At 38.6% G+C, this 25779-nt stretch overlaps 1 protein-coding gene across 1 annotated transcript in view; it reads left to right on the top strand.

Annotated features, from left to right (window-relative positions):
- Nucleotides 1–25779, top strand: part of SLC35F1 (solute carrier family 35 member F1) — a 177322-nt gene that overhangs the window by 76409 nt on the left and 75134 nt on the right. Inside the window, exon 5 of the mRNA XM_077755982.1 lies at nucleotides 21745–21872. Coding sequence (XP_077612108.1) covers nucleotides 21745–21872 — 128 coding nt within the window. The remainder of the gene's footprint in view (nucleotides 1–21744; nucleotides 21873–25779) is intronic.

Here is a 25779-nt window from a genome sequence, read left to right as displayed (position 1 = left end):
GGAATTTCAGCATTGGACTTTAAAGAAAACATGAACCTGATAACTAGATGAGACATTTAGTAGTTTCCCTTTGTGAGGGGAGAATGAATGAATGTTGTTTAGATGCAGGCATTTCTATCATTATAAAGAAGCAAAGAGAATATGTAAGGATGCATGAATGTTGAGCAGACATGAAAGTAGATGACAACAGACATATGAAATTCAGTCCCAGTATCAAATAACTCTCTCTCCTTAATTCATCGCCCTTCTCCTTTCTCAGACGATGTATTCAGGAAAAGTAATCTAGCACTAGAAAATGTACAGGAGCCAAGTGGCTCATAACAGGAGATGGAGAGATCAGCCAGGAGACTAGCACAACAGTTTAGGTGAGAAGCAGTGAAAGACTTGACTGAAGTCAACAAAGGATGCTTGTAGAAGTAGTTATTAGAGAAGAGAAAATAAAGAGAAAGGATGAGCAGGGATTCAAAACTGACAAATCAAGAAAGAGGAAAGGGTTAATGATGGTTCTGAAACTTTGCTGGCATCATTAGCAAGAATTGGGAGTATGATAGGAAGAAGGCATTTGCAGAGCAAAGGGTAATTGAGTTCGGTGTCAAAAAAAAAATAGATCGGCTTATTTACAACGCATCATTTTGTATACTTACGGGTCAGCTGACTATGNTGAAATTTTGCTGGCATCATTAGCAAGAATTGGGAGTATGATAGGAAGAAGGCATTTGCAGAGCAAAGGGTAATTGAGTTCGGTGTCAAAAAAAAATAGATCGGCTTATTTACAACACATCATTTTGGATACTTACGGGTCAGCTGACTATGGGGGGGCAGTTAATAAATTTGTTATTAACAAACACAGAAACACAGAAAACCACTTAAATTGTAGGCTCAAGCTTTGTGGAAGCCGTTTAGAGCACAGTGGCCAGGTTTGTGTTGATCATTCCTGGCATATGGTAGATATTAAATATATGTATTTTTTCAATCCATATGTCGCAGATAATTGTTCCATGCGAGTCAGCATCCACTGCCTTCCATTTTTAGCTAGATTATCCCCTATTTTCTTCAGAGAACTAAGCTCTTTTTCCTATGTATCCATTTTCTGTGTAACTTTACTCAAGGTGCCCCTTCCTCCTCTGACCAAGAGCTGGGCATGTGATCCAAGCTAGCCCAGTGTTTCTTCCTCTCCCAGGTTTTGCATCTTAAGTGGAATGAGGCAAACTGTTAAAACAGTTGGCCTTGATTTGTTCCAGGAGTGGATATTAAAAAGACTATCTGTTTGTCCCAGAAGTCCTGGTTTTTTAAAGGACTTTTTAAAAACCTGGTTCTCCAAGCTTCCAACAATTGCCTTTTCTGCTTGCAACAACAGCTGAGGTCTGTTGCTTTCAATTATAAAGATCTTGACACAAGTCATCACGTAGCTAGCTGTCATCCACACCTTCCCAACAGTACTGTTCCGAAGCCTTTAAGACAGTAATTAATCCAGTTTTCTTATAGAAGTAGATACCGTAAGTAACCTCGGGAAATCTCATGTTCAAACAGCATTTATATCTGGCAGCAATTCATATCTAACCTGGAGTTTGCCTATAAAAAGTTAAAACCATGAATATTCAAGAAAACACTTAGAGGTGGGATACTCCACCACGTTATTATAAACACCCTAATACAAGTTAAGGCTAGTCCGATGCGTCTGGGCATCTGTTTTAAATTCAGCCACACACATAAGGATGCACTCCAGTTATGATCAAGGCATCACTTCTCAGCTCTCAGCTCTTTATCTCACTTACCTCTTAATTAGAATCCACCGTATTAAAACCAACAAGTCTGCAGCATGTTACAGTTGTTGGCACTGTACTAGGACTAATTTAAGGACTGTTGAAGTTCATTGTCTCAATCACAAGACATAAATCTGAAGAGAGATTACCCTCCCTGTCTGTTGTGAGGTAAGCATGCAGGATGTGTCCGGCTTGTGTTATCAAGGATGGGGAGAAGGACAACCTCCTAGGCTGCTGATGGAGTATAAATTGCTACCAACACTTAGAGGCGTTTGTTTGGCTGTGGTCTGGGAAATATGTAAAAACTATGTCTACAAACCAGTAATTTTGGAGACCTGTAAGTTTTACACAGGCACAGAAATGTGTTTACTGCAGCCTTGTTTATGATAGCAAGAACTGAAAATAACCTGTGAGTCCAGGAATGGGGAGAATGGATAAATAAAATGTTGGAGTTTAGCCCTTTAAAAATTATTTAAAAAAATTTTTTAATGACCTTATTTATTTGCGTGTAACATGGATAGCTCACATACACCATGATATGTGTAAAAAAAGCTAGCTGCAAAGTAATATAGAGGGTAGCTGGAGTATGATACTGGTATTATCAATTTTATAAAACTCGTGAAAAAACATGTTATTTATAGGTATGCATATATGCATATGTATGTCCATGTGCATAAAAGCAAAACTGGATTGTGAGGCAATTCAGAAATTCCTTTCATTCCTCCCAAGGATTGGGGAAGTAGTATTGGGTGCGAAGGGAAGTAAAGACTTCAACTTTATATGGAGTGTTTTATTTTTTATTTCAGTTTATTCTTAAAAATGGTTTGAAGATATTTCAGAAAATGTTAAAAATTACCACTTCTCTCTTGTAGCTTCATTGGTGTAGCCAACTATTTTTTCTGTATTTTTCAAAACTAAAATTTTCCCAAGTCTGCTACTAAGACACATGATGCTTGATCCATTCAGTTAGTTTTCAACAAATGTCTACTACTTGCTTGCTATATATGAGACACTATGGTTGGTACAATAGAAAATAACAAAGGTACAAAAAACATGGTCTTACCCTCAAGGATCTTGTAGCTTTAGAATTTAAAAGTCCTTTTTGGAGAAAAGTGTATGTGGGCTCAGGCATGCCTCAGTGTGGAAACATCTTCAATAGGCTTGTGACATGAAATTATTCCAGTTGTCATGAAATGACATGTGGGTGGGCTTCCCATCTATGAAAACATAACAAAATCACCATGTACAAAAGATTAAATTAGGGTGTGATTGACACTTTTAAAAGGAACTATTCCCGTGTTAAAAAATGATTCATTTGTAGGCCTCTTCTGTAAGCATCTGAAATGTGATGGTATCTAGGGAAAGTTTCTTTACCTCCACTTTTTTGGGCCGTAACATATCCATTAGGTAAAGTAAGGGATACCAGTATAGGACAAAGACTTCTTTACCTGGAGAGTGCTGCTCTCATAGATGGTAGGTCAAGCATTCCTGGAGACACGTAGCTGAGGAGCTTCATAGTAGCTCAGTGTCCAGCTCTGTGGTCCAAGTGGATAAATTAAACCAAGATCCAATGGAAAAGCATCATCTGGGGTGTCTCTCTGTTGTAACTGCCACAGGAGCATTAGGCTGATAAAAGCAAGACAATGGGTGGAACATGCAAATTATTGCAGATGCCAGCAGTGGGAAGGGAAGATGAAGGATGAAGGGTAACGCAGAAAGTTGTCGGAAATTGAAGGATCACACCTCTGCCCCCACAAAGAAGGGAATGGTGTATCAGTTTGGGAAGAAAGGGCAAATATCCAAAACACACCGTGTATTTTTCACAGAGAATTGGAAAGGACCAAATCACCAGTGAAAGAAAAGAGAATCGATATGGGCTCTAGGTGAGTCTAGGAATTCGAAGACTACTTACAAGGCAGACTGGCCAGTAAAGTCTCTACATTAGTTAAAAACTAAGTAAATGTGGGTTGATTGAGGTTCTGAATTGAATATTAAATACATCATAGGCGCATGGATCCTCTAGGGCATGAAAAAGAATTTGAATCCAATATATACAGCTTACTAATTCAAGGGGTAAAAGTGGAGGCAAGAGGTTCACAAAAGCATTGCCTTTAAAGAATGGTTCAATATTCATTGTACTGGATTCCTCCTCTCAACTAATACGATAGCTCTTGACCTGCTTTAGCGCTCTCTCCTCTGTATGCCCTCTTTTCCCTGAGCAGCCAAGTTCAGTGTGGAAAAACTCCTGGTAACTGCAAAGAGAGAAAAAATGGCAGGCTGTGTGTGTGTGTGTGTGTGTGTGTGTGTGTGTGTGTGTGTAAGAGAGATTGAGAGAGAAAGGGAAAGAGAGAGAAAAGGGACAGAAACATGGTGGGGGAAACACACAGAACCAATGATATACATAGTCCTTTTTATGAATGTGTGACTTTTGCTCATTAGTTTTTACTTCTTCTCCGTCACTTTTCTTAAAAGTGATCTACTGATAATTAGCAGACACTGCCTCACTATTCTGGTGAACAATGTCCAAAGACCTTTCTCCAGAGAGCTTCTTTATACTATTCTCTCTGGTATCAGGAGGCAGAGAAACCAAACCTCTCTCTGGGCATGTGCTTTCTAGATTTGGCTCACACAAAGTGGAATTTGATGTAGGAATCACTGCAAAACTGGGGTGAAAAAGCTGTCAGCCATGGTGTGCCTTGGCATTCAGACATGTTCTGTTCCTTGGGGATTTCTATATTGGCCAGATCGTAAGGTTTTGAGGTAGATGAAACAGAAGAGATCTGAAGACTGCACAGTGGATTTTCCCTTGCAGTCTTATATCTCAAAAAAAAGCAATTTAAAATGCATGTGAGAAAAGGGTATTTTTGAAAGTTTTCAAAAGTAAAAGACCAAGAAATGCTTTCAACTAATATATATTAAAGGCTATTTGCCTGCATAGATAAGATGGCCTTGTTGCTAGGCAACAGAGACACTGAGACAATGGTGGACCAGGAAGGTAGAGGAACTCATGAGTATTATAGTGTGAATTCTTGTCACAGTAGGAATTAGGCTGACAAGGCTCCCTCATGATGGGAAATGGCAAAAATGAAGATATGATGAACTGACAGAGGTGAGGAGTCTTGATTTGTTTACCTAAGGTAAGCAATTCTTGTATGACATAGTTAATATTCTTAAAGCCAAATAAACTGTTTATCATGATAGAGATTTTTCCAACTTTCTAGCTTATATTTGGTGACTCTCCTAGCGAAAGGAGCTGTAGGATTTCAGACAATTTTATACAACCATCGTAGGTAGAAGCAAAGCTTGATTATACAAGCAGTGTGAACATGGTATATTCTGAATTAGAAACAAGAACTCAGTTCCTCACTCACTTGTCAAAGGAATTTGGTTATCATTTAAAAGCGAAAATTTATTTGGTAGATGGTGGCTTTTTCATAGAAATATGAACACTGTTCATTTTGGGAACCCTGTAGATTTTGGATGTTTGTTATGCAGGGTTTTTTTCCCTAGATCTCCACAGTCTTTAGAATTAATATTTTATCTTTCCTACTACTAAAAAGTTGAATGGGAGACAAAAAAAGATCAGTTCCCTTCCTCCATCTCTTCCAAAAAAAAAAAAAACAGTTGGAGAAAGTGAACAGGGGATTTTTTAGTTAGTTAAAGGTGGAAAAGCAAAAGTTAGGAAATGGTTTACATTAATTGTGCCAGAGACCTCTACAAAAATTTATTTATAATAAAATACATATCATAAGAATTGATAAAGGTTATTCATCAACTGTCAATAATATATTTATTGCGTAGGAATTATTATTATCCAAAAACAGAAGCTAGCCAGGTTCTCCAGAGAGTATGAACTTCATAATGTATAAGTCCCAACCCCATACTCACCCCCATTCCCATAGAGTGGTTTTAAATTGAGTTAGATTCCAAAATGATTCAAATTGAGTGATCATTTAACTGACCCAAAGTTCCAGTGATTTGGAAGAGCCAATGTGGATGACTTCTAAGGACTAAAACAAAGGAAAAAAAGAAAAAGTTCCCCATAGTAACTTTATTCATTATATAACCTCACCAATGGCTCTCAGAATTTATAACAGGTCCTCACCTCAATTCCATTTCTGTGTATATACCCCAATAATTGCAAGTAGGAACTTGAACAGATGCTTGTACACCAGTGTTCATAACAGCATTATTCACAGTAGCCAAAAGGTGGAAACAGTCCAAGCCTCCATCAACATATGAATGGATAAACAAAATGTAGTGTATACATGGTGACATATTACTCAGCCTTAAAGAGGAATGAAATTCTAATACATGCTACAACATAGATGAACCTTGAGTACATTATGCTAGGTGAAATTAGAAGACACACTAGACAAACATATGATTCTACTTATCTGAAGAGCCTGGAGTAGTTAAATTCATAGAGGCAGGAAGTAGAACAATGGCTACCAGTGGCTGGAGAAGAGGGTTTTGGGGACTTACTGTTTAACAGGCTTCAGAATGGGGTGATGAAAAAGTTCTGGAGATGCACAGCGGTGATGGCTGCATAAGAATGTGTGAATGCCTTGTGCATCACATACTTGATGCCACTGAACTACAGGCTTACAAAAAATGGTAAAATGGTAAATGTTGTGTATATTTTACATGCACACGCACAGAAATAACAATCATGGGGGAAAAATCACTTCATCAGTTCCTTGTTTCTTTCTCTCCCAGACTCAGGTTCAGAAATAAAAAACTGGCATCACTATGTGTCTTAATTTAAACTAGTGTGATACCACAAGGTCGGCTTAGTAATTTCCTCTCCTGGAAATGTTTCTTTCTGTTGCTTTCTTGGAGCATTATTTATTTGTCTGGTTACTTGCTAAGGCCAGTCACATGCTTGGGGGCAGCATGAGATGTTAAGAGAGAAGTCCAGTTTTTCCTGCCCTGGTTGGAGCTTGTAGGACAGATGGTGTGGTATAGACAGCAGACCCACAGACCGGACAGATGGCCCAATCTTTATTCTGAAGTAGAATGCAGGTCCTGGGATTTGGATTCAGTTATAGCAGAGGAGTCTAAGTTTCTGCTATCAAGGAAGAGATGAGAGGCCTCTCAGAAAAACAAGTAAGTGTGCTTATGGGCCTGGTGCACCCAGTAGACAGGGGAGAGAAGTACTCTAAATGTTCTTTGATGTTATGCCTGTTCATATTCAAGTTTCCTATTAAGGGCTGAGAAGCTTCATTTCAGCTAGGTGAATATCTACCACCTTCAGGCACCCTTCAGACTTCAGCCATAACCTTCACAAAAGATCAGTCCCTTTCAGTTGGAGTCAGATCTAAAAATAGACTGCATTTAGTGGGTGTGGGGGTGGGTACTACAAGTTTGGTATTTGGATTAGATCTAAGATATAAGAAGTGAAGAGGGCAAAAGGTTGATGGGACTGCTTTGGAGAAAAGCTTGAATTGTTTTCCAGGTTTGCATTAGGAATCCTAATCTTTAGCCGATGCCTGCCTTTTACCTCCTGTCTTGACTACTAATTGGAAATCTAAAGAGTTTTCTTTTATTCACCTTTAAGCTCTTACTTTTTCTCTATCTCCTAAGAAATCCCCAGACAAATTGTACATCATATTAAAAGTTACTATGTAGGGTGCCTGGGTAGATCCATTAGTTAAGCATTTGACTTCAGCTCAGGTCATGATCTCACGGTTAGTGAATTTGAGTCTTACTTCAGGTGAACTCGAGCCCCACATTAGATGAACACAAGCTCCGCTTTGGGTAAGCCTCATTCTCTCTCTCTCTCTCTCTCTTTCTCTCTCTCTCTCTCTCTCCCCCCTCCCCTGTGGGGTTCTCCCTTTCTCTCTCAGCCTTTGCTCACTTGGGCCCTCTCTCTCTCAATAAAAAATAAATAAGTTAATTAATTAATTAATTAAAGTTACCATGTGGCCTTTGATTTTTAGAACATATCCGGTTCAATTTTGTTTCCTAAGAAGTCACCTCTCCTTAGCTTTGAGAATGTACGGGAGGACTCTTACTGATGGTACAAACTATCTGCTGTGTCTCAGAGGTTTGTATTCTATCAATGGACACTTCTCAAGAAAGACGATTAGGATGGGTCATTAGGGTTTGTATTTGTTGTGGGTTTTTTTCTAAGCTGCTGTATTGTAAAATTGATCTTTTTCTTGGGGGTATACATTTCTATGAATTTTAACTTGAGTCATTAGGTTTTATAAACAGTGGCAGTGTACATGAACTGAATCACTAGTGCTATAGTTGATACATAATAAATAAATGAATAAAACTCAGGAAAGTTAAAATCTCCCTAAAATATAAACTGCAAATATAGTAAATGATGATGAAAATAAAGGCCTTTGGCTCTGTAGACTAGATCTATATATTATAAGTTTGAGGATTTGTTTGTGATAGAAGGCCAATAAATATTTGTTAAGCAGACAATGATGTATCTTCATAAAAGTATCACAGAAAAGAACTACAGAACAGAGGCTTTGCTTTCCCTAAGTTTACTACTATTTCAGGACAGAAGAAATACACACACATAACATTTAAAAAACATAGGATAGATGAGTAAGTTCCCAAATCAATAGAAAATGTATAAGGATAAGAATTCAGAGGAAAAGTCAATGTGGGCCAATATGGGGAAGTTTCTTTGAGAAGGCAGGATTTGGGGCAAGGCTTATAATAGTGCATTTATCCAGAAATAGCCTTGCCATTCCCTTGGGTTCTGACAGACTTAGAACAGATATCAGATTTATTCCTATACTAAGGACAACCCTATCAGGTAGTTCAGGTCACCAGCCTCGTCTAATTGGTTGTCTCTCTCTTTGTAATGATAGGAAGCAATGAGTCACAAATGCCCCAGGGAGGAATATTCCAATGTATTTATTAGTTTAAATCAGGATTGCCAGAAGGTAATAGAATCAGCCACAAGCAGCATTGCAGTCTCTGGGAGACTATAAAATACAGATCCCTGAGCCCCAGCCCAGACCTGCTGAGGGCAAATATCTGAGGAAGAACCCAGAGATCGGCAGTCTGAAAAGCTCCCCAGGTCATACTAATGCATACTCAAGTGTAAGAACCAGTCTAGACAAAGTGGGGGGAAATAGCAAAAATCTGATCGCATCAAGAAGTAACATTTATACAAACATAAAGAACTAAATCACTGGCTGTTTTGTTTTCTTGCTTCCCAAATATGTTAACATTGTTTAAGGACTTATGCTAGGCCTACGTACGTGGTTAAGGCTGGTAGCATACTCTGGAATATTCCTAGACCGTGGCCTGCAATAACTGTGCTGTATCCGTGGCTCCGAATGTGTTTGCCACCCAACACAGGAGGCCTCACTTTGGATGGACATTAGCTTATTATTTGCCATCCTCTCCTCTCCTGGTGCTTGTCAGTCACAATTCAAACCACACCATCTTTTATCGTTGAGTTAGATTTTCCTGCGCTTAGCTGGCTCTACCTTAATGGTTTCTACTTAACTGAACACAGCACTACCGACCCTTGAGAGGAGTGATTTCTCCACCAGCAGCTTTAGGAAGCTTCCGTAGTTGGTAAAGACACTACACTTTACCAATAAAAGATTCCGTATGAGGGCTTTTGGAGTTCAAACATAGACAGGCTTTATCTGTAAATGAAGCCTCCAGGGCAGGGAATATATCCTGGCCGTTAGTACAAGGGCAAGACACCTCCTTAAACAGAATGCAGGGAAATGAACAAGAGAGATTCTTCGTTCTTAAGAGCTTGTCAAAACCTCTGCTGGAAGAGTTGCCAAGTATTTCTCCTGACCTCCAAGACTGAAGGAAGGACATGGAAGCAATAGAATTCAAACTTCTGCATTGTCTGGCAGCTAACGAGGGTCATATCACCTACAAACCAAGGACACTGTACGGAGGAATGTGACTAAAGCAGTAAAATACTTAAAGAAGTCCACAGACGCATAGATACTGCTGATATTCACAGGTTCTGGCCAAGGCTACTCCATTAGCTCAACTTCCTGTTCACAACCAAACCTCTTCTTTTTGTAATGTTCTTATTCTGAAAACTTTCAAACATACAGAAAAGTAGACACAGTCATATAATGAACACCTAGGTGCCAATATATCAGCTTCAATACATTTCAAATCCTTATCCTTACCCCCACCACTTTCCCTGGTGTTATTTTAAATCAAATCTCAGACAGTGTATCAATTCGTCTGCAACTATTTCGGTGTGTATTTCTAAAAGATAAGAGCTTAAAAATAACATAGCCATGATAGCTTGATCACATTTAAAATTAATAATAATTCTAAATATTGTCAGTGTTCAAATTTCCAATTGTCTCATAGATATATATTTTTTACAGTTTGTCTGAGTCCGGATGCAAATAAAGGCTGCACATTGCATGTGGCTGATATTTTCCTTAGGTTATTTTAACCTATAGATTTCTTTCTTTTATTTTCACTAGTTTATTTGTTGAAGAAACTGTCATGTGTCTTCTACAGTCACTGCTTCTCCAGCTGTGGTGTATACAAGCTCTTTGGCATTCAAACCAATGCAGAGTCTGAGTCTGTAGGTCTGGGGAAGGCCTAAGAGTCTGCATCTCTGAAAGACTCTTAATCACCGATGCTGCCATTCAACAGACCAAACTGAGTAGCCAGACTAGAGCAGATCTCACAGTCTGGACTTTGCTGATTGAATCTTTCTAGTGTGTTTTAACATACTTCTCTGACCTGAATTTTCTAAATTAGTAGCTAAGTCTAGAGACTTGATCAGATTTAGGTTCGTGTGTGTGTGTGTGTGTGTGTGTGTGTGTGTGTGTGTGTGTATGTATTCAGTAGTGTTTTGTTCTTCCACCAGGAAGGTCTCTTCCACCCAGAGATCTCTTCCTTTGTAATGTTAGTAGCTTGATCCTTCAAGGCCAATACCCATTAATTCATCATGGGGTACAAAATTATGATAGTTTAATTTTCTCATTTCTTTTTCATTTATTAGTTAGAATATTACCATAAAGACCAATCTCTCCCTCATCTGCTATTTGGTTACCTAGTGGTATAGTTCATGTAAGAATCCCAGGGGACAAAAATTTGATTTTTTTTCCCCTTTGTTTACCAGTTTTCAAAATGAATGGTTTATTAATATATTCTAATGGTGACCAATTAGGATTCTTTTTCAATACGTTTGGTCGTCATTGTTCTTGCTCTTGCTTTCATGTTTATGATGAACTTATGAATCTAAACATATCTGATACATTTCAATCCATTTCAGTTGTTAGTTTCATATGAAAGACCCTTCAAGTTGGCCCCTGTCCTTCTGACCCAACCCTAGTAGTGTTTGATTGCTGTCTTGCTCTTCAGTATGACAAGATGTTCCAGGATTGACTTGTATTACATTTCCTGACCCAAATCTGCAATTAGCCACTTCTCTACTTCCTCTTTTGGTGGAAATGGTATTTTCAGATGGTTATCTGGGCCCCATAGTGTTCTTTGCCACTAGGTTAGTATAGTGGCACTAGGAAAGAATATAGTATATATTCTTTAATATTTTCAGATGGGACTACATGTATAAATATACATAAATATATAAATAAATATACATTATATATAATGCTGTATATATATTTCATATATCTAAGATAGATAGATAGATAGAGCATTGATTAGAAAATACTGCCTTGTATTGAAACTAATTTCAGAAAGATCATATAAATAAAAATATTTCTGGTCTGTTTTATTAAATGTGTCATGTAAACAAAAAGCATCATTCTTAGAACAGTGAATACTTTCCAATAAACAGTCAGGACAGACCTTAGACAAATTACCTAACCTCCAAATCCAATTTCATGCTCTGAAAAATACTTTCTTCATAGGGCTATTAATAACAAAGCTATCATTCACTAAGTATTTCCTGGAAGCCAGACACTTTACATATATTTTCTCATTTAATCCATATAGCATATTTTCAAATAAATATTGTTTGACTCATTTTATGAATGAGTAAACTTTCCCAAGGTGACACAGCAGCTCAGGGGCAGAGTCAGTACCTTAACACAGGTCTTTTTGACTTCATGCTTTTAACCTAGAGTACAGGGTGGCAAGAAAATGAGAGAATGAATATAGGGTGCCAGTGCCTGATAAATGGTGTTCAATGAAAAATAGATGTCAGGTAACAGAAGTGGCCTTAGTAGATCTGTGCTTGGCATTTGGGCTGGGGGTGGCAGGGTGTGCAGGGGAGAGGAGGCTGACCGGATTTCTGCTTTACCAGGGTTTCTGGCCTGTTGACAATTCTCTTGCTAATTTCCCATGTTGAGTCTAACCTATCTGTCCATCATGACAGATGTTCTTATGTCAGAGCTCAAGGTCAGTCCTCAAGAGTTCAGGCTGGCACCTTCTGTCATGTTGTCTTTGAATATGCTCAGCAAATAGCAGGAGTCCAGAGGCAAGCCCGCGCTGGCCTCTTCCCCTTACATCATGTGTCATTAGTGGCTACACAGCTCTTTGTTCAAAACAAAATTCATAAAACTGACAAATTCATCTGCTAATGTCAGAAGGCATCAGAGCCAATTACAGGAAGCCTCCAAAAGGCAAGTCGGGTCACTTTTCACAAAATGGGATGAAGAAAAGGAAAATAGTCTTGTCATTAAAAAGGACAAATACATTTTCCTCTCAGCAGGCTCACCCCAGGAAAATAGAGAGATTTTTTAGCACATAGTTTTATTATGATTGCTTTGAATAATTTCAAATCAAAGCATTTGCCCCCACACGCAGCCAACCTATCATTAACCATTTTAAGCTAGTGAGTGGTATTTCCCATTGTAAGCGATATCTTTATAATGATAGAAAATTTAGGTATAAAGCACAAAGTTTTTACACTCTTTAAAGATAACAAGTAATCACATACATTGTTCAACATCATCTGGAAAGGAGACTAGATGTTTGTTTGTTTTCATTTGAATTCAGACCTGGGGTCTGGTTATTCTGAGATACACCTAAAATGTACTCAAGTTCTTGAGCAAGAGAGGGACAAATTTAGTTGTATTTGAGGACACCTGACTGCAAAGATTCACAGCCATAATCCAACACTACCATTACCTCACAAGTTTAAGCCAAGTGAGAAAGTTTAGAGTTCACACAGGACGACTACCCTCTCTACTGACACCAATTGCAAATTCATAGGTGGGAAGTATCCCCCAAGACCATGCCAGGATTTACTAATTTATTAGGATTCACAGAAGTCACTGAAAGCTATTATAGTCATGGTTACAGTTACTACAAGGAAAGGGTACAGATTAAAATCAACCAAGAGAAGAAGCACATAGAGCAGGATCAGGAGAAGTAACAAGTCAAGAGCTTCCATCGTCCTCTCCCTATGGAGTCAGGATGTGTTACTTTCCCAGCTCCAGTGTGTGGCAATATGGACAAAATATTGCTAATCAGGGAAACCCACTGGAACCTCTGTGTTCAGGGTTTTTATTGGCGCGCCACTATGTAGGCATGACCAATTGCCCATGTGGCTGATCTCAGTCTCCAGAGTCTGGGGGTGACCCAAATTCTGCCCCCTAAATAATATTGTTGGTCTTTCTGGCATGGCCAGCCTCTATCCTAAATCATATTGTTAACCTAGGACAAATCCCAGATTTTTCAAATCCCAAAACCTCTTCGGGGGCAAGTTTCAATTCTTTACTATACAACTACATTGAGTACGAAGTAGGGCATGAGGAAAGATAGTCATCAAGATAGTAATAACAAAAGCTACTTGCCAGGCACCATGTCAAGCATTTTACAAATATCTCATTTAGTTGTAATACATATTCAAGAAGGCAGGTCCAATATGTAGCTCCAATGTGTAGATGAGGAAAATGGAGGTTTAGAGAGACAAACTTTCAAAACAACATCATACACCCAGTGCCTGAAAGAGCGTGGCTTAGAGCTCACTGCTGAATGGCTCCAGTGCCCTCCTTATGTTGCCCCACCAAGGGGAAGGTGTGGCTGCCATATACACAGTTTCAAAGGGCACCGTTCTTGTTGACTTCTCTGAGAAATCTGCCTCCCAGAGCCGAACAGCCCTGTCACCCTGAGGGAACGGCCCAGCCTCCTAGACTCACTACCCAAATCAAAAGGGAGGAACTCTTGTTGAGACTTTTCAGAGCAAGAACCTGCACATATAGATAACTGTTAAAGATACAACAAAGTTAAAATGTTCCCACCCCCCACCAAAGAGTGGTTGCTCAAGAAAAGGCATAAATTGGACAGGAGTTTGGGGGAGAAATATGTGCTTGGCTTTAATGGATTAAATTTTAATTGTCAGATGATATATATGAATAAATGGGTCTATTACAACTTGAAATATGGGACAGAAATGTTCATTGTGTTTGACCATGCAGCAGCTTAACATTTTTCAGATTCTCAGATTCGTCTTTCAGTTATTCACAGTGATAGTGTTTAGCCACTCAAGTGGGTTTATTCTTTCATTGGATATTCTTTCCAAGAATATAAAATGTATGCTGAGCAGTATACATGTTTTAAGGAAATCCTAGGTGGAACTTGTCTGTGGGAATTATTTAGATCTAATGCACTGTTTTCATTAAGAGGTAGAGCAACCCATAGCACACAGGTATTGGTCAAAAGTTGGTATGCAATTTTTGCATATGGTGTTTTAATTTTTTTAATGTTTATTTATTTTTGAGAGAGAGCATGAGTGGGGGAGGGGCAGAGAGAGAGGGAGACAGAGGATCTGAAGCAGGCTCTGCACTGTCAGTGCAAAGCCCAATGTGGGGTTCAAACCCACAAGCCATGAGATCATGACCTGAGCTGAAGTCAGATGCTCAACCGACTGAGCCACCCAGGTGCCCCTGTATGTGGGTTTTTAGATATCCTGAAAAGTTCTTTTATTTATTTATGTATGTATTTATTTATTTATTTAGAGAGCATGAGAGAAAGAGAGTGAGCATACACATATGAGTTTGGGAGGGGCAGAGAGAGGGAGAGACAGAATCCTGAATAGTTTCCACACTGTCGGGAGGCCGACACAGAGCTTGATCTCATGAACCATAAATAAAATCATGAAATGAGCTGAAATCAAGAGTCAGATGCTTAACTGACTGAGCCACCGAGGTGCCCTCTGAAAAGTTATTTCTTTATAAAGTTTGTTTATGTATGTATGTATGTATTTAAAGAGAGTGGGGAAGGGGTAGAGACAGAGGGAGAAAGAGAATACCAAGCAGGCTCCACACTGTGAGCACAGAGCCTGACATGGGGTTTGAACTCAGTAACTGTGAGATCATGACCTGAGCCTAAATCAAGAGTTAACTGAGCTACCCAGGCACCTCTGAAAAGTTCTTTATTTGTTTATCTGCCTATATGTTTTAACTATCTGGATGATAAAAGTTAGGCAATCAATTCATATCAATTTTTATATTGGTATGAAGAAGAAAATGTTAGTAATTGTGTTTTCTTTTTTCTTTTAATATTTTTATTTATTTCTAGGAGAGAGAGAGACAGCATGAGCAGGGGAGGGTCAGAGAGAGAGGGAGTCACAGACTGAAACAGGCTCCAGGCTCCGAGCTGGCAGTCAGCACAGAGCCCGACGCGGGGCTCGAACCCACGAACCGCGAGATCATGACCTAAGCGAAAGTCGGACGCTTAACCGACTAAGCCACCCAGGCGCCCCAGTAATTGTGTTTTCTAAGACACGTCAAGATCAGAGGAAGTTTGGATATTTTGGATAAATGTGCCCCACAAAATCATATATCTTAGCTTCATAAAAGATGACAGCTTAAAAAATCCAGAAAGGGAAGTTTTCTAAGATTTGAGTGATTTGGTTCATGTAAAAAATGGTAACATACACTGAAATATACATCTTGTTTACATATCCTCAACTAAGCCCCACACAGTGATTTAGACAAGTTAGTAAGATGGCAGAGAACTTATGTGTTCATACAACCTCCACTCTCAGGATAAGTGGTGGTGATCCAAAGGATCAAAACACCAGCTGGTCTGAGGGAGAGGCATCAAACACAAGGCCCTCAGCTTGCCTCTAGTTTGGACAAATGTATGCTGGCTGTGATGTGATCTAGGGTAAGGGACAAAGAGGGGTATGTGGTCAAAGCCCTAACGAATAATTATGAGGGTTCAGGTTCCTGGTCTTGCTCTAGGCAGCTCTACACACATGGTGAGCTAGCATGTAAGGACTGGCTGGGAGGATACAAGGCTTTAGGAATCCTCCCAATTGCTATTATGTTCTGTGCATGTACCTGATATTAGATATTAGCTTATACACATTACTTATACTACCTTTAACCTACACTGCCCCATGAGATAGTTGTTATAATCCCTGTTTCGTAGTAGAGGGATTGAGGTTCAGAGCCATTTACCAAGTTACTTAGTACCGCATAGCAGAAGGTAGTCTGTGCTCAAGCCCAGGTCTGAGACACAGCACAGTGCTACCAAGACACAACACTGTCTTTTATTCTCTTCCTAATCACACTGTTTCTAATAGTAAAGATGAGTGAAAGAATACAAAACAAAATTTAATCTTCATGATTTGTTTTTGTATTTCATCCTTACATTCAAATTCATATTATGAGGTATAATTGGTTGCAATCCTTTTTGTAAATAATTTATATTTTTATTTCCTTATGAGTACATTTATTTTGTTCACTTTTCTGCTTAAAGAGAATTGTCTCAAGCTTTCCATTCTAATAATAAATTTCAGCTTCTAACAGTGAGTAATTAACACCTCCATCATAAGTCATTTAAAATTTTTCAGGTTCACTGATTAATACTTAAACACTCCCCTTTGGAACTCTGGTAAAGAAAGATGGTGTGATGGCTTCAAATTGTGAGCCAAGGAGGTGTGGGTTCAAGTAGGGATCTCACCCTCTGAGAGCTTTGCTTTTGCAAAGCGTGCTGGGTTCTGTTCTTGCATAAGAACACCATGGAAGACCACACCATGCATGAGAGCCCTTAATGAGAATGTCCCAAGAATAATGCAGCTGTCTTGTTCTTGCAGTGCTGTTACTGTTTACTCACCACTAGGGGTGAATAAGAATACTATGAACATTATGAATCAAAGGTCTGTTTACCAGGCACTGCCGTGAAGGTAAACCATGCTTCAGTTTTTGTACAAAAGTTTCCCCTTCCTTCATTCAGCATGTATTCACCACCAGCACCCTGCCCCACCCATGTGTGACCAGTGTTGTTATGCCTGCGGCGTCAGCAAGTAGTTCGGCATAAAACAGTAATTCTTATCATCAGACTTTTCTAAGCTATAGAATTGATTTTAGACCTTATTTTACATTTCAGAAGGGAAACTCTCATGGACTTTAGATCAGGCAGGGAGAGAACAAATCCTTGATGCTGGTCTGCTGGTGATTGGGATACGTCCTCATCCCCAAGCCGCTTCAGGGGTAGACACACAACTACATCATGGGTAAAGGCAACTCCAGGGGGTGCCATGTACATGGGCTTCCGTGCGATGGGTGCCTCCTGGAGTTAGCAGTGGGGCACCCAGCAGCAGTGAGTCTGAACAGGTAGGTCATGAAAGAGTCTTTAATGAGAAATGTGTGACTCCTGAGGACAATGCCACCATTACAAATCAGTAAGGCAAAATTGTACGGTACTAATGAGTATGAAGTCCAGTGCCTGATTATCATGAGTCTAGATCCGGGCTTATCTGTGTGTCCATTGGGGCAGGTTATTTAACTCCTCCAAGGCTTGGTCTTGTCATCTGCAAATAAATCCCTCTATGGGGTTATTATGAGGATTGGGTAAATTAGTTATTTGTAAGACATGTAGATACTTCCTGATACATAGTAAGTATCCTAGAAGTTATTTGTTACAAAAATTCAAAAACACATTTGATTTATCATGCTGTTGGTGCTTAGTAAAATTAAATATGAATGACATGATCAAAACTGTCAGTAATTTCTTTCCCTGTTCTTAATTATTGAAGTAGTTATTGTTGCCGGAAAGCTGTTATTTCAAATTAGAGTAACTTTCTTCATTGTACTGTTCCTAATAGAGAAAAAGTGGAAACAACCTAGATGGTTATTAGTGGAAGACTAGATAAATTGTGACAGATTCATAAAATATGATGATATACAGTGTTTAAAATAAGTTAGTTAGCTCTACATGAACTGGTAGGGATACATTTGTAAAACAATGTTAAAAAACTGTAGAAGAATGTTACATGTACAATACATACAATAAACTTTCATATAAACTTTAAAAACAGACCAAGGGAAGTATTTTGGATACAACAAACCTAGAAAAGATGTAACAAAAACAGAAACATGAAGGATTCACAATATTAAGACAATGAATTAAGGAAGGAAGGAAAGGAAGGGAATTTGGAAAGAGCAAAAAAGGAGCTTCAGTTTTATCAGTAGCATTTTCTTCCTCAAACCCCCCCCCCCAAGTTTCTGAAAAAAATGTGGCAAAATCAAGTTGGAGGTTACCTTATTATATTATTCTCTAATATTTTTATTTATATTTGAACATATTGATAATAAAAGTAATAATTATCAGAATGCATTTAAATATTTATCTGTAATTCTAAAGTTTCCACCCGTGGATTTTATTACTGTTTCTAGTTAATTAAAAAAGAAAAGAATTTCAAAACATTAACATACCACTAATTGTGCTGGTATTTCTTATGGATGGCCCTATTTCATGAGATTTGGGGAGAGGTTTGGCACAAAGGCTGTAAAGAATGCATTTTCGTTATTCTAAAAAGAATTTTAATGGCCTATTGTACATCAGTGTTAATGAGAGTCATGTAGACAAATCCCTAAGCAGTCCTTTCAAGGGCTCGATTTTTTGCTCAGCCAAAAATGTGAAAGTGCTCTCTTGCCTTCCTGGATAATTCTGCTATGCAAGAGAGTTGTATGTTTTCTCATGCTTCAAATGAAACAATATGGAACATTTACTTAGGGTGTTTTGCTTTGCAGACTTCTTCAGCAGAACAGCAAGGCACTAATCATTCCTTTGAATCTATGTAATGAATTACACTTTGAATATGTTATTGATTGGTAGAACAAACAGCATCATGACCCAGATTTTCAGTCTTACATCATTGAGATGTGGCTGGTATGCTCCGAGTTTGGCAATTCTCTGTTCATTGTGTAAATTAACTGGGACAATGACCTGTGACTATAGAATTGCAGCTTTGCAGTTAAATATGCCATTCACCTTTTTACGTCCTATGTATAGTATATTATGTGTAAAATGGTCACCAAATTAATTGTGTCAAATATTGTCTACATTCTAAATGAAAACAATTTTCATTGTCTGGAACATGAATGTTTATAGTAGATATATTTTAAGTACCTTAATTTTGATGCTCTTTAGCATTGCTGAGATTATTGGACATGAAATTTATTCATACATTCTGTGTTATTTATTGATCACTCACCATATACTGTTGGATCCTAGAGATAAAGTGATGATCAAGACAATGCTATGCTCTCCAAATTATTAATAATCTAGTGAGTAATAGAGTCAAGAAAACAGGTCACTACAGTGAGATACGCATTATATGTGAGATAAACAAAAGACATTAAAGAAGCACATTACAGGAAAACCCGGTCCTAGGAAGATCAAGTTGAAAGATCAAGGAAGGCTTCCTGGTGGTAGTGTCTATCATAATCCTTCATTTGGAGACTGGAGGAAGAATAGTTCAGTCAGAGGAATCAGCACAAGGAAAAGCCCAGAGACAAGACTAGAGGAAGCATACTTCAGGCCACATGTTCAGATGTTTCTTTGGTATGAAGAAACTAGTCTGTGGTCATACCTTTTTGGAATTCCTAGCTCAGGTCATCATGAGCATAGCCATTGGATGCCAACCATTTGAAAGTCTTAGATTTGATCCTCAGATCAATGCTCAGGCCCCACTCAAAGATAATTACATCAGAATTTGGGGGTACTGGTCCCAGACATTGAGATTCTTAAAAATCTCTCAAGAAAATGCGAATATTCAGTCAAGTTGTGAACCACTAATTTACAAGATAAATTCAGAGAGGTGTGTTGATTTATCAAATGTGTAGGCAAGTAAGAAAGGCAGAAATGCTGTGCGAGGGCATTGCCAAAATGAGCTGGCTGTAAAGAAATGACCTTGGGGATCAGATCTACCAGCTATGAATCTAAGTGCAAAACACTAAGAAGCGTGACTCATATTCTAGAGCTGGCTCTTGACATATTCAGAGAGATAGCACTTAACACTTTTTTCAGTTTAATTATTTGTTCATTCCAAAACACTTAGCTAATCCTTACTATATGTCATTATGCTAAGTGCTGTGGATACATGTATGAGTAAGACATTGATGTCCTACCATCCCAAAAACTCCCAGTTTAATGATGAGACAATTTCTAAGTAATTACAATCATGTGAAAAGGCTATTCAAAGTAGGGTACACATTACCCAGGAAGCAATGGTATCAGACAAAATGGGAGAGAATAACTAAATTTTGAAGGATGAAGAGGAAGTAGCAATTCACTGAGTCTGAGAGATTTTTAATTGTGTTTGGAGCAAAGGATACGAGAAGTGCAGCATCCAAAATGAGGCTTGAAAACTGGGTTAGCTATCGAAGGTCCAGGGACCTCTCCTTCCTTTTTGCCAACTAGACATGACCCACACTCTGACATTCTCCATGTAGCTGGAAAGCTTTGTTTTAGAAGCCTCCATACCATTGAAAATGTCTTCACCTCATATTGTGGCCACTGGAATAAGATCAACAGTAGAAATTAGTAGTTCAAAGTTTTAAGAGTGGCTCAGGAGTCTGTTGAGGTTCTTGAGGACTAGCCTAAGCACAACTATAGTACTGAAAGTGTGTATCACTGGGTAGCCAACCTCTGAGATGGCCTCCAATGATCTCTGCCTTTTGGTATTCACATCCTTACAAAGTTCTTTCCCTTGAGTATGGGTTGAAATTACTGACCCTCTTCTAAAGAATAAAATAGGAGAGAAGTGTCACTTCTCAGTGAGTCCAGAAGCAGATCCCTCCCCAGTCAGCTGTTCAGATATGACTACATCCATGGCTGGCAACTTGGCTGCAATTGAGAGATCTTGAATCAGAGACACTCAGTTAAGCTGTGTCCAGATTCTTGACCCACAAAACTATGAGATAATAAATGTTTGGGGTTTTTTTATTTAAGCAGTAATGTTTTAGGATAATTGTCGTGCAGCAGTACATAATGAATACAGTCACGGTTCATTCGGGGTTTCTGCATATTCGCTATCCTCTATGAAGACCTCACAGGTTGGCTCCAAAGAGCTAATATTATTAACAATCATTATTTCTTCTTGAAAATAAGATTTCTTTCAGGCCTGAAATATGTAAAACTACAGATGAAAAACTAAGGGATTCCAAATTTCTTCTGATGCTATAAACTTAAGAGGCAAGTGGTGAAGATTATGGTTTGGGGCAATATTCAGAGCCATAGTCCTATGGCTCCTTTCTGTCTGAGAGTGACCCCTACTTCCTTTCTTTCCCATCATCCACCCTCCACCAGAATATAATGTTCAGAGCATGCAACGTTCAATGCTGAGCAACTGCTCAGGATGACGTCTTAGAATCTAACTGCAGATCGGCTGCCAAGCATAGGCCATTGTCCACTGAGCTGCCCTCATTTCATTTCTTTCTATTTTACCACAATACTGAAGTTTAGAATGATTTGGACTCTGTGTGTTTATGCAGCCTTTCTGGCGCACCTTTCCTTTTATTTCTACATGATGTAATGTTTTTTCCTTCAAATGTTCACGAGAAAATGCTTTGCCTAGTGATCTAAAATCCTGCCAGTCTTACTCTGCCATAGAAACCAATCCAAAAGACCAAAGTCTACAATAAAAACACATTGGTCTTTGACACAATTCATTTGTTTAATTAAACATTTGATCAGGAACAGTAAAAAATGTGTAATACTATAATATTTTAGTATCCTTCTAAATAGGCAGTTTATCATGTGTTCAGAACCTAACGCATTTCTTCTTACCTTCATAACACAGGAGAAGAAAACCTCCTAGCAATTTTACGACGAAGGTGGTGGAAGTATATGATCCTGGGACTCATTGACCTGGAAGCAAATTACCTGGTGGTCAAGGCCTACCAGTACACGACTCTGACCAGCATCCAGGTACTGGTGGCTCTTCTGTTCTTCTCAGCTTCCTCCATTTCCAGATGTAGTTTATTTTCAGCTGAGTCACCTGGGAATCTGAATACTCCTCTAGAAGTTTTACAACAAGAGGGAAACTGGGTGTATAAAAAATAACTTGAGCTTTATTTCTATGTCTTCTTAATTTTTCTTAATTCAAATGTAATTGGATGTCTTTTTTCTCTTTGTTCTTAATAGACCGTAAGTATTGACAATGTAGGAAAATATTTTCTAGCTATGAATAGTAGCAACTAATCTTATGTCAGTAGGAGAGCTATTAATAAGCATAAAAAGAGCTATTTTAAGCACAACTTACAACATTTTAGAACATGTTAATGGGCTTTGATTAAGTAATCACAGTGCTTGATAATCTTTTCTTTTAGCTTTCTTTAATGAGGAGACTTTGCAAACTGAAGGGACAGAATTTTTCCTAAAAGAATAAGAAATAAATTCCTCAATAGTACTATTTATGAAGATAATCACTGTGTCCTCCTTTCCTCTCTCTCTCTCTTTTTCTTTTATGCACATACATACACACACACAAACACACAATTGCAAGTTTAACTTGGGTTTTCACAATTTTCACCAGGCACCATTTACATTCTTCCTTACACCATAAATAGTAAGCTTGACTATTTTTATCTCACCCTCATTTCTCCTTTTATGGCAATATTATGAATTCTGTAGTCATTGCTAAGCTCCAGGATGAAAGCAAAACATTATTTACATATAGCATTTGACTTAGACTTGAAGCCACAACAACATTCCCGCCATTCTAATAATTTGCTTGGAAATAACAATAACAAAAATAGAGAAATAAACAAGCAAACCAAGCCCCTAAACAAATTGAGATTATATAGACTGAATGGGAAGCTCTCTAGACAAAGTTTAGATGGGGTTACAGGCTTCTTCCCACATGCCCAGTGAGAGACAGAAAGATCTCTCACCCATTGAAGGTCTCTACACCCATTGACAAAAAGTCCAGAGCTCTGTTCCGATTGGACTGCAATGATATCAGGGAGGTGCTGGGACCTAACTGGCTTAAACTTGGACTCCTCAATCCCATACAAGATCATATTACTCTGATTGGTTTAGACTTATGTTCTTCAGTAGGAGGCCTACTGGCATTTTAGATGGGGCAATTTTTCATGATTTTGTTCTCTTTCCTACTTTATTGATCGCTGAACATCCCTAGCCCTTGCCCACTAAATGCCAATAGCATCTTTTTTCAGCTGTTTTAATGACCAGAAGTATCTCTGTGGATTTCCAAATGCCCTCTGGCAGAGAGGTACCATCTCTGTTTGAGGATCACTGGCTCATCAGTCAGCACTCATTCTTAGAGTCAGGGTGGGAGAAATTCTACAGTGGGAGAGGAGAGGTGGGCAGATGCTGGAAATCAGCTGTAGCCTTCTGCACCCAACTGAACTCTCACTCACCTCGACAAGCCCCACAACAACTACCAATGTCTGTCTTCTGTGCTCCCATGGCACTTTGTCTTCTATCTCTGTCTGCAATCTGTCTTACCTAAGAATGGTGTTTCTTACCTAAGAATCATGCCTTACCTAAGAATGATTCCCACCTAGTCCACCAAACTGTGAGTTGTTTTTTCACAGCAAGAGTGATTTCTTGCTCACCTTTGACTTTCTGGTACCTGGTAGAAAATCCAGAAACATTCCAGGTACTCAATAAATATTTAGATAATTTAATTCACCTGCACTGATTTCCCATATTCGGGGGCACAGAAATTCCCAGAAATTCTCTACCTAAATGTAGAGGGCTCCAGAAGGCCTAGACAGATGTGGTGGGACAAGGAAGAGACAAATGTTAGCTTTGTGGTAGAACTGTGCCCATTAGCCTAGAGCCACAAACTAGAAACGAGCCTAGGGGAGAATAAGGAGGAGACTTCCCCCCTTGAAAATATGGTTGACTTTTGTGGGTTTTGTTTTGTTTTCCTTTTAAGCATTGAAAAGTCACAACCAATTGCTGGTTTCTTATGGAGCTTTTCCCCAAATTTTTTTCAATTTTTAAAAAAAGTTTACTTATTTCGAGAGAGAGTATGTGCGTGTGCATATGCACAAATGTGGTAGGGACAGAGAGAGGGAGAGAGAGACTCCCAAGCAGGTTCTGCAATGTCTGCACAGGGCCTGATGCAGGGCTCAAACTCAAGAACCATGAGATCATGACCTGAGCCGAAATTAAGAGTTGAATGAATGTTCAACCTATTAAGCCACCCAGTCTCTCCCTCCAAATTTTTCTTTTCAATTTTTCATTTTTTTGGTGAACAGTGACAATTTATTCTTAACAACTGGTCCTCTGGTCTTCAGGTGTTTAGTTCAACCCGTGTCATATGCCACCATCCTAATCTATCCTTTCACCTCTCTCAAATTAGCTGTTTAACACCTATTCGATGTTCCACTCTATGAAAAAGTTTATTTTAATTCTGCAGAGAAGAGAAGAAGAAAAAGAATTCTACTGAAATATCAGTTGGTCTTCATTGTAATTTACTTAGCAATAGATAACAGAAGAAAAAAGCAAGTTGGAACTAACAATCCTAGAATTATTTTTGCCTCCTACAACAAATAACCTATTAAATAACAATAAATGGTCAGAACAGAAAGTATTTTCTCTGGGAACCACGTCTGAACTGCTGTTTAGTAAGTTAGTATACTTGGTAGAACTAACAAGGATCAATAATTTTCCCTTGTTTCCATAATTGTTTTTTTTCAGCCACTCACAGAATCCACACATATTTATTACTGGATAGGTTTGTACATAGAACCCAAAAAGAACATCAATATTGTGGACAATTGTTTTCTCTTCCATTGGATAAAGAAACATAGACATATACAATCAGTGAGTAGCTCTCCATCTTTCTGAATGTTGTTGTGTATATAGTATTGTCTCCAGCTACCTTTGGTGATTGGGCTCAGAAAGTGACTCATGGGATCTTTATTCTTGAGGCAAACACCTTTGCAAAGAATTTTATTTAATGATAACAATTGCCAGTCAGTTACACCAAGTGTCAGAAAATGTTGGATTTGTTTAATTTTTCTGTGTATACATGTATTGTTTCGAAAGTCTCTTTCAGGTTAAATTGGCCACCTCCCCTTTTCTTTTTGAGTTTGCCATAAATTAAACAAATTCAGCTTCTAGTAGCTTATAATAAGCTTATAAAGCCTTTAGCTCTTACTCACATTAATCAACAGAGAAAATATATTAATTAAGCACCTAAGAAATGAGCTATTTATTGCAGGTGATGAATAAGCATTGTCCTCAAGAAGTGTATGGATTGATAAAGGGGATAAGAGGCAAAGCCCATTGAAAGCAACACCAAGTATGGCAAGGGAACAGATGCCTACATGCTATAGTTTCCAAAGGAGGCAGAGATGATGTTCATTTCCAAAGGCCATTCATGTGAGTTTATGAGATTGGATAAAGTGCAGAGAGGATAAAATGGGGGGTATAGCTTTGCACCTGGAGTGAAGAGCATGACAGAGCTTGGGGGCAGAACTTGGGGGCAGGAAACTCAATGAATATGATTGGAGAGCAACTGTTCCAGTTTGATTTATCCAGTCACTTCAAAAATAATTACTGAGTACTTCTACATTCAAGACATCATATTAAGTGGTGAACAAAGTTGTGAGCAAACATAGATACCCTCTGTATTCTCATGGAGCTTCCAGTCAGATGGGGAAGGCAGCCTTTGGTCAAATAATCAAATGAATAATTTGGTTGTGGACAAGGTCATGTGGCTGGACACAGAGAAAGAAGAGTGGTACAAGATGGCCCGAAGAAGGAGTCAAGGCCAGACTATGAGTCTTGATGAATCCAGGTCAAGGATTTGAATGTTTAGGCTAAGTGCCATGGGAACCCAAATTTGAGTTTTTAA

This window comes from Crocuta crocuta, unplaced genomic scaffold (genome assembly GCF_008692635.1).
Source record: "Crocuta crocuta isolate KB4526 unplaced genomic scaffold, BGI_CrCroc_1.0 scaffold772, whole genome shotgun sequence".
NCBI classification, from domain to species: Eukaryota; Metazoa; Chordata; class Mammalia; order Carnivora; family Hyaenidae; genus Crocuta; species Crocuta crocuta.
The sequence above is the reverse complement of the archived record's forward strand: the minus strand, read 5'-3'. Positions and strand labels throughout refer to the sequence as shown.